General features: G+C 44.5%; 1 protein-coding gene across 7 annotated transcripts in view; it reads left to right on the forward strand.

The window, feature by feature from the left end:
* The window catches only part of LOC144152608 (uncharacterized), a 96,543-nt gene that overhangs the window by 57,446 nt on the left and 21,180 nt on the right, over positions 1 to 17,917 (forward strand). For 3 of the 7 annotated variants that reach the window (XM_077683940.1, XM_077683938.1, XM_077683939.1), the window contains exons 2-11: positions 9,505 to 9,570; positions 12,299 to 12,393; positions 14,966 to 15,064; positions 15,871 to 15,955; positions 16,047 to 16,126; positions 17,000 to 17,083; positions 17,204 to 17,269; positions 17,419 to 17,476; positions 17,572 to 17,658; positions 17,826 to 17,902. In XM_077683940.1, coding sequence (XP_077540066.1) covers positions 9,505 to 9,570; positions 12,299 to 12,393; positions 14,966 to 15,064; positions 15,871 to 15,955; positions 16,047 to 16,126; positions 17,000 to 17,083; positions 17,204 to 17,269; positions 17,419 to 17,476; positions 17,572 to 17,658; positions 17,826 to 17,902 — 797 coding nt within the window. Of the gene's footprint in view, positions 1 to 7,057; positions 7,875 to 9,504; positions 9,571 to 12,298; positions 12,394 to 14,965; positions 15,065 to 15,870; positions 15,956 to 16,046; positions 16,127 to 16,999; positions 17,084 to 17,203; positions 17,270 to 17,418; positions 17,477 to 17,571; positions 17,659 to 17,825; positions 17,903 to 17,917 lie in introns of those variants that run through there. The other 4 variants (XM_077683935.1, XM_077683934.1, XM_077683937.1 and 1 more) reach the window with 4 other exon arrangements.

Here is a 17,917-nt window from a genome sequence, read left to right on the forward strand (position 1 = left end):
ACTCGTTTTCTGTCGTGTTTACTGACAATAAAAAAGAAAAGGAACGTAGGGCTTGTCGAATGTATATATTTTCTCCGAGAGTCTCGCCGGTGCTTACGGTTAACAGCAGCAATGTCAATAATGAAGAATAGAAATGAAGCCGAGAGAAGCTCCATCGATAAGGAGTGACGATTTATGGGGACGGCGCGCAGTATTTGCGACGTGTTCCGCGTAGCGCGCAAACAAAGGGTGATTTGTCAGCTTGTTGCACAACGTCCTGCCGCGTTTCGTCGACGACGGCACAATTGAACAACCGACCGGAGGCACTTTTTCCTGCGCCGAGAGCGGCCTCGACGATTCCGCGTGTATAAACACGGCGCATGTGCTCTCTCTCCGACGGGAACTCCAACATGTGTCGCTTGCTTCGTTGCTACTCTGCGGGTTATTTCGCAGCCGCCGGACGGAACACTTTTCCTGCGCCCTTTTTGGATGCTTCCGCAACCATAAAACTCGTTAAACTGTTATGAGTTATCCTCCCATACCCCCCCCCCCCCCCCCTTTTTTTTTCGCTTCGCACCGTGATCAAACGTACCGTCGTATTTTGGTTGTGGCTTATGTATGCTGCGCGATGTGCATTTCTCCAATGATGACCTACTGGCGAAATGCAAACAGTTCGGCGTTCAAAAATGTCATCTTCACAAATCCGCAGGTTTTCAGCTTGGCCTGTCAATTCACGGACGGAGACGCAAAAATTTCGGCGTTCAGCCGCGTCTTGTCGGGAGTACAAACCCGTGAAAGGACACTCGTAGCTACATTTCGGCATACGTTGAATAAATCGGCGCTGTTCACAAGGGCTATCACCGCTTTCAAACGCCCATATAGCAGTCTCTGTTGCCGTCGGCAATACTGTTGCGAGCATTGTGCCTTGTCATTGATGGCGACCGCGTATATGGCCGTATTACGTCATTTCCAAGCCAACCACCGCCTTTCGTGCCTCCGTCGACCACCAAGACACGTGCAGCGTGGGATTTTTGCATGCGCTGGGCGGATTTTCGACAAGAAGGCGAGGCGAAAATTTTAGATGCGACTGCATCTCATTCACTCGCCTTGTCCCTCCATACGGCGTTGTTGTTGTCCGTCCACACCCCTCCCCCATTCTCCTCGCCGCGCGAGCTGCGCTCTCCGCCGCTCACCCCCTCCCCTCTCCTCTCCCATAGCGAACACTCTCTCGCGAGGGGCATTGGATTGGATTGGGTTGGGTTGGGTTGGGTTGGCTTGGATTGTATTGGATTAAAGTGGATTGTGTTGGATTGTGTTGCGTCATAGCCGCGCCACGTTGCGTCATAGCCGCGGTCGTTCCAGCACCGGCCAAAGAAATAAAGAATACATCATACACGTTCCTCACACGTTTCACGCAATTAGAGAGAATCAACCCAACGGAAACACCAAGTGAACCCCCAAGATGCGTCGCATCTCCACAGGGTTCCCCTCGCGGGAAGGTGGGGTAATTTTTCCCTGCTCTCAATTGGCCTCTCATGTAGTGTGTTCTGTGACCGCTGCCGCCTCGTTGTGTGGTCATCTCCGTGCGTGCGCAGCGGGCTATTTTCTCCCGTGTGTGTCGTCGTCATCGTCATCATCGTCATCAGTTTATTTCTGTCGTCTCTAGGATGAAGGCCTCTCCCGTTACCGTCCGGCTGCTCCTAACCCGCGCTGTCCGAATCCACTCATCGCCACCAAATGTCCTATTTAATTTTTTTTTTCAAATTTGCTATTAAAGTTTCCATTCCAGGGGCTGAGTAAGTCCCCATGTTTTTGCGCCCTAAGTCGTCCCTGGCTGTGCGCATTGGATGTGTGACTTATATTGAGTGACAAGGGTATAGCGTATGGGCTACCGTTAGTTACTTGAGGGTGTTTGCCGGACGCTTCCCAGCCCATGGTAATTCTACGCCTCATTTCATATTGATGGTTTGGATCGGCACTCAGAACTTCACCAACTTCTTCCGCCGAAGGCGACAATGCCTGCGTGTCTAATCAACACTACTTTCGTCTTGTAGCACTCATATTCATGTTAATCATACGACAAGGCCTTCCGCGTGCAGTTCCCGAAGCGTTCTTCGCAAATTTCCGATTCAGTGAGCAACACGATGCCACCCGGAAATCTGAAGTGGCTGGAATAATCTCCATCTAGTCTAAACCCCGGCTTCTTCCAGTCAGACTTCATAAATAAATAAATAAATAAATAAATAAATAAATAAATAAATAAATAAATAAATAAATAAATAAATAAATAAATAAATAAATAAATAAATAAATAAATAAATAAATAAATAAATAAATAAATAAATAAATAAATAAATAAATAAATAAATAAATAAATAAATAAATAAATAAATAAATAAATAAATAAATAAATAAATAAATAAATAAATAAATAAATAAATAAATAAATAAATAAATAAATAAATAAATAAATAAATAAATAAATAAATAAATAAATAAATAAATAAATAAATAAATAAATAAATAAATAAATAAATAAATAAATAAATAAATAAATAAATAAATAAATAAATAAATAAATAAATAAATAAATAAATAAATAAATAAATAAATAAATAAATAAATAAATAAATAAATAAATAAATAAATAAATAAATAAATAAATAAATAAATAAATAAATAAATAAATAAATAAATAAATAAATAAATAAATAAATAAATAAATAAATAAATAAATAAATAAATAAATAAATAAATAAATAAATAAATAAATAAATAAATAAATAAATAAATAAATAAATAAATAAATAAATAAATAAATAAATAAATAAATAAATAAATAAATAAATAAATAAATAAATAAATAAATAAATAAATAAATAAATAAATAAATAAATAAATAAATAAATAAATAAATAAATAAATAAATAAATAAATAAATAAATAAATAAATAAATAAATAAATAAATAAATAAATAAATAAATAAATAAATAAATAAATAAATAAATAAATAAATAAATAAATAAATAAATAAATAAATAAATAAATAAATAAATAAATAAATAAATAAATAAATAAATAAATAAATAAATAAATAAATAAATAAATAAATAAATAAATAAATAAATAAATAAATAAATAAATAAATAAATAAATAAATAAATAAATAAATAAATAAATAAATAAATAAATAAATAAATAAATAAATAAATAAATAAATAAATAAATAAATAAATAAATAAAATTATTTTACCCGGACAGCCCAGGCAAAGCATGCGTGCAGGCGTGCAGACATGGAAGAAGCGAGCGATCGCGCCGTTTTTTTTTTTTTTTTTTCGTGCGTGTGGCGGACGTTTGGGGTGGTGTGTGTGTGTGTGATGGGGGGGGGGGGGGGTGTTGCGTACGCGGCAGCAGGTGTCTTTCGTCGTGGGGTCCGCGGCAGCCGTTGCACCACTTACCTAATTACGAATTTAATCGTTGAGCAAAGCGAGCGCCGAGTCCGGATGTCCGTTGGTCCCCTCAGAGCAGGCTTTGGCAGCGAAAAAGCGTGCGTCGCTGAACCATCTCCCTTAGCTGCCCCCTGCATGGTTACCCAGGCTAGGCGTGCGTCTTCGCGCTGTCGCGGTGGTTATCCGCAGGTGGCCGGTATTTCATATCCGTTTAGCTTTTTCACAACGGGGAATGCACCTGCAGATGTAGCTTCTTCGCGCAAAACCTCAGGTCGAAATTCGTTGGTGCGTTTAAATTTGAAGAGCACCCATTCTGTGAGATTTCTTTGCCGATTCCCATCACCACTCCAATATTTATTTATTTTTGGCTTGTACGCCATCTATTGCAGCCGTCGGGTACGTGTAAGTACCAAAGGAATGGTAGAATATTGAAATGAAATGAAGCGTTAGCCGCAGGTGATAGGACAAGCAGCAAGGCGTTTGTTATTCATCAGTTCACGTGTCTCTCGCACAAGTATTTCGCACAAGTATTTCGCCTGTTGCGTTCAAAAAAAAAAAAAAAAAAGATCTCGGTTGCCATGGTGACAGGCGTTCCTTCATTTTTGGCAGCCTGAGCAGCCAAGCGGGAGGCGCCTGCGTTTGTAACCTTGAAAAACAAAACGACGCGGGTCCTTTCTGTTTCGCCGAAATACTTGAGACCGTGACGGGTTTAAAAATGAGCCCGGGGTCGAAAATAACGCGCCAGCTGTCGCCTCGCCTCTCTCCGGGCGAGGGCGAGGACTCTACGCACAGCGGACGAACGAAATAATCGTCTGCTAAGCTTTGCGGCCGCTTGCGCTGTTTTTGGCTTGGTCGGGCTGTGGGGTGGAGGGAAGCCTTCCGTGAAAGCACCGGTTGTCTGCGAGTTCAGTGCGATGTCGCTACGTTGGGCGCGGAACAGCAGCAGTACGTTCTCAAGGCTGTGGTTTGTTTGCCGGAGGTTAGCTACGCAGGTCGTGCCGTGGTATGTGACGTCATACAAGACTCCGGTCAGTCACGAACTGCTACGCCGCCGGGCTGTCTATCGTTCATCAACGGTACCTTGATAAGGCTTGTTGCTGCCAGAAGTTTTGCGGCATGTGTCACGGACAAAGAATTATGCCCGAAATTCGTGGCGTGTAGTGGTTTATTCTTTAAGCAATGCTGAAGGACTTCACTTTTTAGAGGAAGTATCATTAACACTATGACTGATCATTATCTTTTGCAGCGAAGCTGTTAGCATCTCGTCGGTGTCGTAAAAAAAAATTTCGTGTCGTAAAAAAAAAAACCCTGTCAGGACCCGGCAATTCTCGCCCAAGACGCCGAGCGCATGTGTCAGGCGAATCGGACGCGCAGCACAGAGCTCTTTATTACTGTAAAGAAAAAAAAACACAAAACAAGCATCCAAACCGCGTGATGGACGTTAAGGCGCCGGTGAACAATGGACTCCCCCCCTATGTGTTCTGGTAAAGCTTAGGTTTGCAGCTGCTCTCGAAAGGAGAGGGGGGTTGACGTCATTCGAGGGCTAGCGCATGCGTCATGATAGGCAGGACCCAGCAACTCTCGCCCAAGACGCCGAGTGCAAGCGACAATCTCGCCGAGACAACGAGGAACATTTGATACCATCCCCCATCAGCATGTGTAGTGGTTCACAACAGTTGCTCCAATGGTTGCTCTGGGCATCCACTTTCGAAGGGAAGGATGGCGTCCATTTTTTTTTTTCGCATTAAACAGGCAGAGTTTATAAGTGACAGGGAAAAAAATGGCTGCGGCTTAGCTCAGCGAACCCTGGATATGCAAAGCAAAAGCTTGGCTTAGCCTGATTAAGTCTTGGTTTCACTTGGTTAACCTTTTATTTAGCTGTAATTATTGTACTTTCGACCAAAGCTTGCCTTTACCTACGGTAGTGGTACCGCTTCCACCGTTTTCCAAGCCGAACGGCTCACTCTTAATCAGTCTTCGACGCTAGGTTCGCGCGCTTGGCATTACGGACACTCTCCAAATGAAGCAGCTCGTCGGGCGATATCCGCGGGGTGGTCAGGCGCCGCTTGCCGACGACGGCTCAAAGCCTCCAACTCCCGCGCAGTCTCAGAGAAGTCCGCCCGGCCTCGCTTTCATCCATGACCAAGCTCTCATACACGCGGGTAGGGGTCAGGCGGTGACCCAGCTGCGGAGAGCGCATGCGCCAAGCCGGCAGCGGTGGCGGCGGAGCTCGGCCCGACAAGTCACGTGATGCGTTGCCAAGGGTACGGCACAGCTGCGGTCAAATGAAGGCCAGATTCCCCGCGATGGCGAAACCGCTGTACGAGATTAGTAAAGTTTTGTTTTAAAAGCAAAAGGGCATGCTATGATGATAATTACTATGCTCGCGAACAAGTTAAGAACGGCAATAGCTCATGTACGGTATTACTCCCCATATGCGACGGACCCGGGTGTCAACGGGCGCGCGCGTTTTGAAAGGAGATTGCTATGAATGCTTGATATTGCTATGATTGCTATGAATGCTTATAGCAACCGGTTTTTGTCGAAGGGTCGCATAAGTATCCGCATTGAACGGCATGGCTAGCTGAGAAAATGTGGGGAGAAATAGAAAATCATGCGAACGTGCAGGTTCAAAGCCAATTTTTTTTTTTTTTAAGCTGAGCTTATGCCACACAGTGTTCCTACCCATTAAGACATGCGATTATTTGCAGATGCGTTCCGAAAAATGGAAATTCGACCTTTTCTTCGAAAGAAAGTCAACCTGTTTGCCTGAAGGGTTCTGCGCACGTCAAAAACAAGGGCTCACTGAGCGTTAGTCTATTCTCCTACTTACCACTGATCTGAGCGTTCTGGTAACTTTGCTTTCCACCTGCACTTTTGCGTATAATACCGTAGCCCCGCATTTTCAAAATTTTGCATTCCATTATGTTGGTGACTGTGCTATTTTTACCGAAACTATCCTTCGCATGGAAGCGGTTGCGAGTAGTCGAGCGCCTGACCCGGCGTGTTCAGTCTGCTTGCGCCGTCATACTTAAAAAAGAGTAACCACCTCTGCACACAATGCGTAGCACTGAGGCGAAGCCGCATTGTTGTGCGTGTTGGTAGGACGTTTGGTCACGGGCCATGGCGGCTTGCTCAGCTTCTTGACGAGTGTCTCGGATGAGGGAATCGGTTGTCCCGATGTCCTGGAAGAAGGCAGTCGGCCAGACCTCCCATTTGGGTAGAGAGGGGAGAGGGAGAGCACTGGCGGATCCACAGGAATCGTCCTGGAGAAGGCACATGTGTGGCCTCTCGTAGGAACTAGATGAGCGGTTGATTTCTGCTCCCACACCTCTGGTTACCTATGGGGAAGAGGGGGGGATTCCCTCGGTTGAGTGAGATAAGAGAGGCATCAAATTAATTCGCACCCGTACCTCACTTCCGGTTTAGCTTCTACAACTTCCTGATTACCCCTGTTGAGGGGGAAGTTATTTCCTCATGAGCTAACTGGTGCGCAGAAGCCCGTCAGGCGGAAGTAACGCGCGGAAGTGCGCGTCACGGCTTGCTTATGCTTCATATCGCGTCGCGCTGTGTAACCTTATTTTGTGATAGTACTTTTGTTATCTTCGAAGAACGCGAGGGCTGTCTTAGTGGAATCAGAAACAGTTGATGCATCGGAGCGCGCATGCGTTAGTCCGGCCCTCGTTGCGGCAAGACGTCCGGTGCCGCCTCTAGCGCTCTAACATCATTTCGCGCCCGCATCCTTCAATTTATTTCGTTGTTCACCAGCTTTGAAAACCCCTGGTCCTCCACTCATTAAGATATCCTAATTTGGCGACCGTGCGCGCCCCGTACTTTTGTTCCAACTGCGCCACTCTTGTGCCCTTGATTATGCCGCAGGCACCCGATTATTTCCATGTGTCCAAGATAGCATAGCTATCGCCCGCAACCGACCAACGCAGTGAATGCAGCCGCTGTTTTTCAAATATTCATCTATTAGCCAATGTCGAAAGGGGCGCGATAGGGGGCCGGATCAACGTACTACCACCGTTGCTGAGTTTGCTGTCGTCGTCGTCGTGCGGTCGGCGGGAAGCGGCGAACCGGAGGCAGAGGAACTTCCGGCGGATGCGCGCACGCTCGTTTCCGCGTGCGTCCAGCAGCAGCAGCCGAGCCTGTGTGCGGCGCCTTGTTTCTGCGCGATCGGGTTTCTTTCCTTTCGCCGGGCGGGGGGCGGTGACGACGAAGCGGCCACCGTAGTCTTTCAAGTCCCAGCCAGCGCGTCTTGTGTGAAGTGTCTCCCGGGAGACCGCGAGATGCTGCGACGATGGCCCTCGGTGCGCTCAATGTACGGCTCCACGATGAGTCTGTTCGACGACTCGACGAAACACCGCGCGAGTCCCCGTCGCGCCTCGGTTTCGCTTACCACTTTGCGAGAACGCATGTCCATCTCGGGATCTCTGCTGAAGGTTCGTAGGAAGTGGCTACGATATATATTGATCTTCTTATGAAATTACATTAAAAAAATTACGCTATGTTCCGGATATTTTTTGTTTGAAATACTAAATTCTAAATAACTATGGGCAGTCGCAGTAAAGTCAGCTGCTTTTGCGGTTTTTTGATAGTGTGATTTTTTTTCCGTGATTTATTTGATAAAGGTAAAATCTATCAGGGACGTTATGTAATTTTTAAAATTTGGTTTTATTGAAACAACAGACCAACGTGCCTTTTCTTGCGAATCGAATTCGACGTGTTTGAACGGAAAAGTCATATTGTATGCATAAGTGCTGGTGTTCGTCTTTATGGTGTGTTTCTGAGAAGTTATTCATTGCGGCTTTGGGCTGTGTGTTGTTTCAGCGGTAATAGTCACACAGCAATTGTTCATCATGAATAGAGTAATGAGGGGAGTTTTATTACCCATACGTGTACCTAGCCTGTTATGATTTGTTGTGTGTGTTGGAAACATATGCAGCCTGGCCAGCTGTAACTATGGCCAACAGCGACTGAAGCTTTAGTTTTCATCAGTTGCTTAGTATATATGCAAGATAAGTCAGCTTATATACCACTTGAAGCTTGGCTATAGTTTCGGAATTTTGAAAGCTTGCAAAAAGTGTAATGTTATACAAATGGGAACAGGTTTACGTGTATATTAGCAGGGGAAAAAATTCTGAATTGGCCAGATGTATAAATTCATTGGTCTTGTTCATTGAGTACCCACTGGCCTTTTGTAGCCTGAAGTAGTGCGGGCTAAGACCAGCCTTCTATCGCACCTTGTTCAAACAGGAATTTTTTTTTAAACAAAAACAGCCTATCATGTAATCATCTTCAAGCTATGTTTTTTACAAACATGCAGCTTGCTACCCGCGTTGCGTTGCTTTTATGCGGATTGTTGCTGGGTTCTCATCAGTGTGTGAACATTAATTATGGAAATAGGGCTCTGTACAAGTTGCATCCTAAAGGCAAGTATATTTTATACCATGTGACGCAATTGTCCTCGCACAAAAGGAAGCAGAAAACAGCCACTTGGCTTCAATTACTTGCTAGGGCTGATGATTCACACGAGACTTATTTCACTCTTTTTAATTACGGAGCCAGTTTATATCAATAGTTGCCTGGGTGTTTTTCTAGAAAATTTGAAGTTTATCTAAAATTTTTTTTTTGCAGTTTCTTGTTTTTCATTATCTCATTCTGTCGGTTTAGACTCCTCTTAGCTTGATTCAGGCAAGAGGCTGATTTGATGCTTTTGTGGTTATAGTGCAACGCATGATACCACAAGTTTTGTAGATTTCAGGCTAGCTGTGAGCTATAACTGTCCAGTGATGACAGTCCCAGTGATGACAATAATATCATTGCCATAGATGTGTTTACAGAACCTTTTGATATCTCGACAACATGTTTTTGACGCTTTAATTTTTTTCAGTGGTGCTTTGCACGGTACACTCTGCAAACACAACTAGGATATGGCCATTCTGTTACCTTGGCTGTCTAGTTATCTGTCAGTGCACTCTTGGTTCCCCCGTGCCAAGGCTTTGGAGTAATGTGTCGGTATCGTTTGCACCCCATTGACCTTGCACGTCTTTGCTGTTCTTGTGTGTGCAGATGAGCGATGGGCGGCGGAGTCAAGTGGTTCTCCTGGATGAACGTCGCCTGGACATTCTCATTCAGGTGAATTTTTCGCACTCACAACGTCCATTTATTTTATTTACTTATTTATACTGTAAATCTTAATGCAAGGTCGGTCAGGGAGGGATGATATGAAGGCAAGTCAGACCACTAGCAGATGTCCAACATAGGACGGTGCCTGGTGCGGTGGCTCTCTGGCTGAGCCGTTGTGCTGCTGAGCACGAGAATGCGGGTTTGGTCCCGGCTTAGGTTCTTTTTGTCCTGGTGCAGTGATGTGATAGCTGCGCCAATTGCGCCTAACTGCGCCGAGGGGTAAATCCTGCTACATCCTGCTACAAGGACTCTGATTTGAAGCAATCTGCGCCAATCTTGCGCCGAAGCTTCGTTTCGCCGGGCGTCCTCGATGTAGCGTGCTCTTTGTGCCACGAGCGTTGAAGAGGAGGGAATCTTGGGAGTGTTTTCTGCTCGCGAAAACGCGCCGCGCACGCCACAGGCGCGCTGACGCTGCCGCGGAACACCCGCCCGCTGCGGGCGTCGCGGCAGGCGGCGGCATAATGGCGGCGGCTTCGGCCGCGAAGTGGTGTGGGGATCTCGAGCGACTGCGTCTAACAGCTCTCTAAAATGCTGCTCAATGCACTCACGAAGTTGCTTGTGCGGTAAAGGAGCTTATAATGGGGGCGAAAATGGTACTATAAACCATCATCCGCGCCGCTAGTGAAAACGACCATGCAATATCTGCCGGGGTAGTAAGCCTAAACATTTCTGTCTGACCCAGCTGGCGGTCTCGAGCGCTTCGGAACTTCCGTCATGAGGCGCGCGCCTCCCTATTGGGGCAAGTCGGCAAGCTCCTCCCACTGTCGCGCGTCAGTTTCTGATCGAGGTAGAAGGTACCGCGGGCGCGATATCGTCGATGCGGGCGGGAAAATATCGCGCTCGCAACGTCGACGCGCACGAATCGCGTGTAAAAACGCGCCATGCGGTTCACGCTTTTACTACAGTACCTGCTTTGCAATGAAGCTTGGCGAGTTAGCACAGGACCGGGATAATTAAATATTAATGGGAGAGGCCTTTGCCCTGCAGTGGGCGTAGATAGGCTGGTGGTGATGATGACGATGAAAGCTTGGCAGAGTAGATGTAGAGGGCATTGCAAGGGCAGCTAGCGGGAAAGGGGAAAGGGACGAAAGTTCAAAATGGCTTAATTTGGGACCGGCTGTAAGCCGGTTCATTGAACAGTTTTGAGCTTCGAAGAAAGTGATCTTGCCTGACTCAACATGTCGTTCAGGAGGAACACTACAGGAGCGCTTCAGGGAAGCATTTTATGATAAAATTTTCTTTGCAAAGCTACCCTTCGTAAAGAATGTGGTCGATGTTTTCACTGATTTTTTTGTCTTTGTTTCAAATAAGTTAGCCGTTGGTCCGCCTACTCAATGATCATCATAGGTGACCCTCTTTCACAAGCTGGGCGAGCACTTGATGAAGACAAAGTCTTACCGTGAAGACAGTCTTACCGCTCAAAAAAGCCAGAGTTGCTGTTGTTGCAAACCTAGTCCCCTGCAAATTGTAAATCGAATGTAGAAGTCGGAGAGGACATGTAAGCATGCGATTTCGTCTTGGGAACCCGGAGAGAAACAGACATTTGGGCTGGGCGCTAGAAGCTTTTACATAAAATGCACTCGGTACATGCTGTCGCGTGTCACTGTGTTCCGTTCATTATGGTTTTACGAAACGTTCTGTAGCCTACCGATTGGAATGCTGCCCCGATAGTCATGTCATTTTTTAAATAAAACTTCAAGTTCTTTCATGATCTGTTGGCCCATGCATGTACGCACTCACACGAACTCTTTCGGTGCTTGTCTTGAGGTATTTCATAGTCACTGCTAAAAGACACCTGCGCGGCACAAACTCCTCTGCACCCAAGGCATCTTGTTTAAACATTTCTGTGTGCCCAGGATGCTGCTTTTGGGGCTCCTCTCGGTTGTCTTGCTCCCCTTCTAGCAATATTTCTCAAATCTTAATGCTCGTTCTGGCTGCTCCAAAAGCCGATTTTGCTGCTCCAAAACCTACTTTTGGCTGCTCCAAAAGCTGCTCCAAAATGGCTCGACCCAATCACATCACTGCTGGTGGACGGGAAAACTGAAAATGCTTGAATGTAAAGATTTTGGCACTTGGAAGGATTTCCACCTGGCCTAAATTAATCTTTATTCTTCCGCTGTGACCCACCTCTTATCTGAAAAGGCAATTTGTTGTGTAAAACACACCAAAATTTGAAAATGTTTGTTCCGGATAGAAGGTAAACTAACTAGGCAACAGTAAATTAAACATACCTCAAGTTAGTTATTCATCCTGTACAGTGTTGGTGCGTTGCAAATCTGTTCATTCTACTAAACCTTACTACGCAAGTTTCGTTACGGCAGTTTTTCATTTTATTGCCTCGTCATAGTAATAGTTTCTCTTATTTTCTTAACAGAATCTGTGTTGTTCATTTAACATAACACATTTTGCGAGTCAGTACTTATTCCCTCCAAAGTTTTGCCCTGCCTCAGTCAAAGTCTGTTGTATTTCTCACCTTTTGTTCAATTATTTAAACTTTTGTGATCACTTTACCACTCCTTGCGGTCACCTGAAATATGCAAGGACTCTTTAGGCGTAAGGTTTAGTAGTACTCAAAATTTGTTGAATAAAAATGTTGACTGGTTCTGACAGTCTTGTTCCCCTGTTTTGCAAACTGAAAAAATAATTTTGTGTTTTTTTTTTTGTCTTCTTCCTGCAGCCAAGGTTATATGCATGCGATCTCCTGGATATGGTGGCCTCTCATTTCAACCTCAAGGAGAAGGAGTACTTCGGCCTGGCATTTCTTGACGAGACGTAAGTGGCAGCAGGCGAAAAATTGAAAGGGCGTTCAAGTGATATGGCACACACGTTTCTGCGTCTGCTGCATGCTTACAGGGTTGGGAAAGAGAGAACATGACAAAAGAACACGGCAAAGGATGGTGGGCAAGCTGGTTTGACATTTTTAAAACAAACAAATAAATAAGCACAAAAAAAGGACAAGGAAGGCATGCATTTGACACGGATGAGTGGTGCCAGTTAACGCCGGAGTTAATTTTGAAACTGCCACTTAGATGTGCAGTTATGACAGCACACATGAGCGACTCTAAATGACACTCTAAATGAGTGCTCTAAATGCGTCAACATGCTCAAACCCATGTGAGTTCCTGAACGATAAGGCCATAGCATTAAAGTGAATGCACACAAAGATCGCAATATCTCAAGGGAGAGCCTAGATATGACAGCTGACATTGCCAATACGGTCTTTCGACTCTTTTCATGATATGGTGAACACGTGTTGCTATGTGAGTGTGATCGATGAGTTGCATTCCAGTCCTTCCACTTGACTGATAAAGCAGTGCATTATCAGACAAGTGAAAAGACTGGAATCGCCTGATTGTGGATCTTCAGACGCAAGGTGACCAACTGAGTGAAAGATGTAGATTACCATATTTTCCGGTCTATAAGTCGCACCTATGTATAAGTCGCACCCCCCTCAAAATGACAGTTTTTCCGAAAAAAACGTGTATAAGTCGCACCGGTGTATAAGACGCACTTGTTAATTAGGTAAACTCACAGTGAATCAGATCGTTAGAAAGAGCGGCGAAAGTACATGGTTGCGGCGGCCGCCGCCTATCAACGCATCGCCCGGTGAGGAGGGCTAGACACGTGCATCTCCCGTCCAAAGTCTTGACAGAACAAAGTTCTCAAAAATGGTTTATTGATACACACAGATGGCATGTACTTAAAAACAGCGTTAGGCAAAACCATCTAAGTCTTCTTCCGCCGACTCGCTAACAAACAATTCAGCAACTTCAAGTGGGAGTTCCGCCAGCACATCGCTATCACCCTCCGACTCACTGATATCTTCTTCGCCAAAATCGTCACCACTCGCGGAACGGATCATTCCGGCCTTTATGAACCCGGCTACAACTGCTCTTGTAGAAATGGAGTCCCAAGAGTCGGAGACCCATTTGGCCACCTCTCCAAACGTCGCGCGTCTTTCGCGTGCTGTCGTAAATCAGCGCAATAAAGGTGTCATGGCGGACGGAAGTGACGTGACCGGAAGCGGCCTGAAAATCGAAACTTATCAGCAAGCTGTCATTTTAAAAATTAGCAGCACGTTTACCTCCTTCAGAGTAACTCTCTGTGATAATTTATAAGCTGCATTTTATTTTGGCTACCCAGTATGATATTACTTTGAATTTATTCTGAACTGTAGTTACTGCGCATGGAAAAAAGTGGCGCGCGGATGTCGCAGGCCATTGTCATTGTTTTCGACTGGAATAAACTCCTAATTCTTTGATTTAATGTCCTGAAGCGACATATGGGCTATGAGAAACAGTAGCGGTGGGCTTTGGATTCATTTTGACCATAGAGCTGTGTCTCCTAACGTGCGCTGCCCACGCGCGGCCGCCGCGAACCGGAATTCTTCCATAAATAAGTCACACCGGTGGATAAGACGCACCAACGAAAATTTCAGAAAAAAACCGCGACCTATACACCGGAAAATACGGTACCCTGCTCAAATCTAGGCCTTCGTGACGTATTGCACAAGTGGGAGTGCTGTTGCTTGCTTAGCGATAAAAATGACTACCTTGGAAAAAAACAATTACGGTAGTCGACCGTTTTTTTCGGACTCTGAAAATTCCAACTTGTATATTTCTGACTCTCCCGGGGAACCACCCATCGGAGTAATGACTCGCGGATTTTTTTGGACTGCTCTTTCATTCGGACTATTTTTCATTCCCTCCAGGTCAGAAAAATTGTTGGTTGGCTACTGTAGTTACCATTTTTGCACGCTGTAATTATCTGTAAATGTAACACGAGACACAAGCTGCAAATGTCTATTTGAAAAAGGGGGGAGGGGGGTGGGGGGTGGTGCCCCGGAATATATCCTTCGTGATGGTGACATCTAGGGTGAGAGCAGTTGCATGAAATCTGCAGCACTCCCAGAGCAACCTTACTTTGTGTTGCTTACTCGAGTCAGTCACTCGCTGGAAATTGGTGGGCCACGTGTTGCCAACCAGTAGATACCAGTGACCAATAGTGGGGCACTGGTCGCGCATGGGTGACCCACGGGAGGGAGATCACTGATCGGTCACTACTGGTAAGCGGCCCATCAAGTGCCAGTGAGTTGACGACGTCTGATCGGCTGGAGAGAAGGTGATGGATGCTGATGTTTCATGTACATCGCACGCAAGCCTGGTAATATGCCGCACGTTTTAGCCACTCTTGTTTGCCCATTGAATGTCATCATAACCTGTTCATTCTTGTATTTTGTGATGTGGGGAGAGGCTGGCAGGTTTTCTGTGGGGTGGGCTGGATGTGCCCTATTTACGGCTTCTGTACACAGTTCTGAGCACTTGTCATGCTTGTCCCATTCCAGGGGCCACTACCACTGGCTGCAGCTCGACAAGAGGGTACTTGAGCACGACCTGCCCAAGAAGTCTGCTCAGGGTTCCTTGGTGCTCTATTTTCTGGTCAAGTAAGCCATCCTTCTTTCGTGACATTTTGCACCCCCTTCCCCCTCCCTTTCGTATTTCGTATTTTCGTGCATATAACCTGCACCCCCACTTCCTGTCGATGAATAAAAATAAACATATTCCCACGTATTGCCCGTATATTGTATACATAAGAGGGTGGACCAATATTACCGGCAATTCAAGCAACATTACACATTTGTTTATGCAAAAAAACTTGCCTAGCTGACTTCGCAACTAGGTGACTTGCCGCATACATTGTTTAAGGTCGGTGTATTGTTGAGCTGTGTGTGCAAAATAAGCACTGTCAATGGGATAACAGTGGCTTAGTCGCTAGGGCATCTTGTCCCAACACGCATTGTGGTAAAGCTGCACCAAAGGAAATGCCTCGCATATAATGCGCACCTCTACTTCACCCCTGAAATTTTCCCGTTTTTGGTGCGGGTTATACACGCGAAAATACGGTAGTTTTGGATCCAGATCTTCTCGCGAGTGTGTTGGACATTTTTAGGCGTGACCATTTCGAATAAATATATATTTTCAAGCGTAATATCGTTTAAAAAAATACCTGTATACAATTTGAAATGGCATTTTCTGATTTGCAAAATACTGTAGCAAGAAAGACCTTAGCATTAGAAAATCAAATGTATGCACCTGTTCAGGGCGAGAGAAAGACTCCTCATGGTTGATGGATTTAATTTTGTACAATAACTGTGCCATCACATATGTATAAAAAGTTTTTCATAATCACATGGAACACTATTAATATGTGCATCCCACTTTTTTTACATGTTCTGTTGTTTTCTTTCAGGTACTATGTGGAAAGCATTTCTTTGCTGAAAGATAGTGCCACAGTAGAAGCATTTTACCTTCAGTGCAAATCACTTATCGCCAAGGCAAGTTGAACTCTATGTACTACATATTGTTTTTGAGTCTGTTTATTTCTACCACCTTTGACGACCTGCAAAACGATCTACCTCCTTTCAGGGTGCATTGGAAGCGGATTCTGAAACAGTGTTTCAACTCGCTGCTCTAGTCCTTCAAGCAACATACGGGAATTATGTTGAGTGAGTGCTCACTGCTGTGCTGCTGTCCTCCTGTTCACTTTTCTTTCTTTTCTTATTTGTTGTACATGCTGGTTTGCATTCTCTTTTAGAGCCTTGATCTCAGTGACTGTCAGGTTCTTGTAAGCCTAATTTAGGAATGTGATCACTGGGGTGCATGAACTTTCAAAAACTGTACTTCGTATTATATTCTATTAACACTTGCTGCTACTAAGGTGGATTTTGTCTGGGTGCACAGGTTCCTTTCACAGGTTAAGCATTAACGTTTAAGGCCAGTACCATGGTGAAAATGTTTTTTTCTAGCTGGATTATTGAATCAGAAATTTCCTCTAGCTAGAAATATTCTAGCAAGAAATAGCAGAATTTCTAGCTAGAAATTCAGTTTCTAGATTATTTCTACCTGGATTGAAATTTACTTCCATCTAGCATTTGTCAGTCCAGCTAGAAGAAAAAAAACCCCGCAAGCTGGAAATAACCGTCTCTAGCCGTGGTTAGAAGCTGTTGATTCCATCTAGAATCTAATAATCGAGTCAGAAATGAAGCCGGAAATTATGATTTGCTAGAAACGCTCTTTCCATTTTCAGGGGGGTAGAAAAGAGGTTACTGTATTTCTTTCTTTTTGCTTATTTTTTTAGCTTTCTAGAGAAAAAATGAGATGCCCAGCCAAAGAGTCAGTGAGCAATGTATATTTTCCCGATTAATGGGAATAAAGGAAAGCAATCACATGAGTAAAGTCTCAGCAATGACTCTGAAAATTCACTCGTATTGTCAGCTTAAACTAGCTAACCATCTTAAGCTAGCGCTTTTTGTCTGACGGGTGGAAAGGTGCCATTGCCTCATTCAGTGACCCTCTGTGTGCCTTTTTTGCACTTGCAGTGATCAAACCACAAAAACCTATCTCAAGAAGCTTCCTGTACTTCCTACCAGCGCACTCAAGGCACATCCATCCATTTCATACTGGTGAGCGAGAAAAACCTGGCTTTCTTTCTTTTTTTCTTTTTTTTTCTTTTTTTTTTCTTTTCTGACTGGCTGGCAATGTTGCACTTTCGATTGTCTAATTCCCTGATCCTTTGCTTTCAGCGAGGGCAAGGTCATTGAGCATTATCAGCAACTTGTGGGGCGTTCGAGGGGTTCAGCCATTATTTCGTGAGTCTCTTTCCTGTATCAGAATTGCTGTGTAGAAATTCATTATAACCTTAATGAAGAATATGCAAGCATGTGTGGTGCATTTAGGCTTCACACGTACCGGCTTAGTTTGCTGGATAGACAACTGACGAATGTTTTCTGCTCTTCAGATACATGAACCTCGTAGAAAACCTGCCGACGTACGGTATTCATTTTTACGAAGTCAAGGTGGGTGTCATTGTGTCTGCGAGTTTGTTGTCTCACTTTCGATAGTGACAGGTTGGGTTGACAGCTTCTTGCTCTTTGTGTCACATCCAATGTAGGACAAAGGTGGCATTCCCTGGTGGGTAGGCCTCAGCTGCAAAGGAGTCAGCCAGTATGATCACAATGACAAAAAGACACCGCGAAAGGTGGGTGTTTCCTCCATCTTGCACTTTCCGACACTCGCGCTTGAGTGCTGATTGTCACCAAGAGTGCTCATTACTTCATCATTTTGTAAATCTATTTCCCCGAACTATTCCACCCTTTTCATACGTGTGAGTAAACGTTTCGCGCGCATTTCTCCTTTTTTTTATAGTTCTTTCAGTGGAAGCTTTTGGAGAACCTGTACTTTCGGGACAAGAAATTCTCGATTGAAGTCCACAACCCAAGGAGGTAGGATTTGAAGTG

The sequence above is a fragment of the Haemaphysalis longicornis genome, unplaced genomic scaffold, assembly GCF_048455015.1.
Source record: "Haemaphysalis longicornis isolate Haplotype H1 unplaced genomic scaffold, Haemaphysalis longicornis Haplotype H1 scaffold_9, whole genome shotgun sequence".
Lineage (NCBI taxonomy): Eukaryota > Metazoa > Arthropoda > Arachnida > Ixodida > Ixodidae > Haemaphysalis > Haemaphysalis longicornis.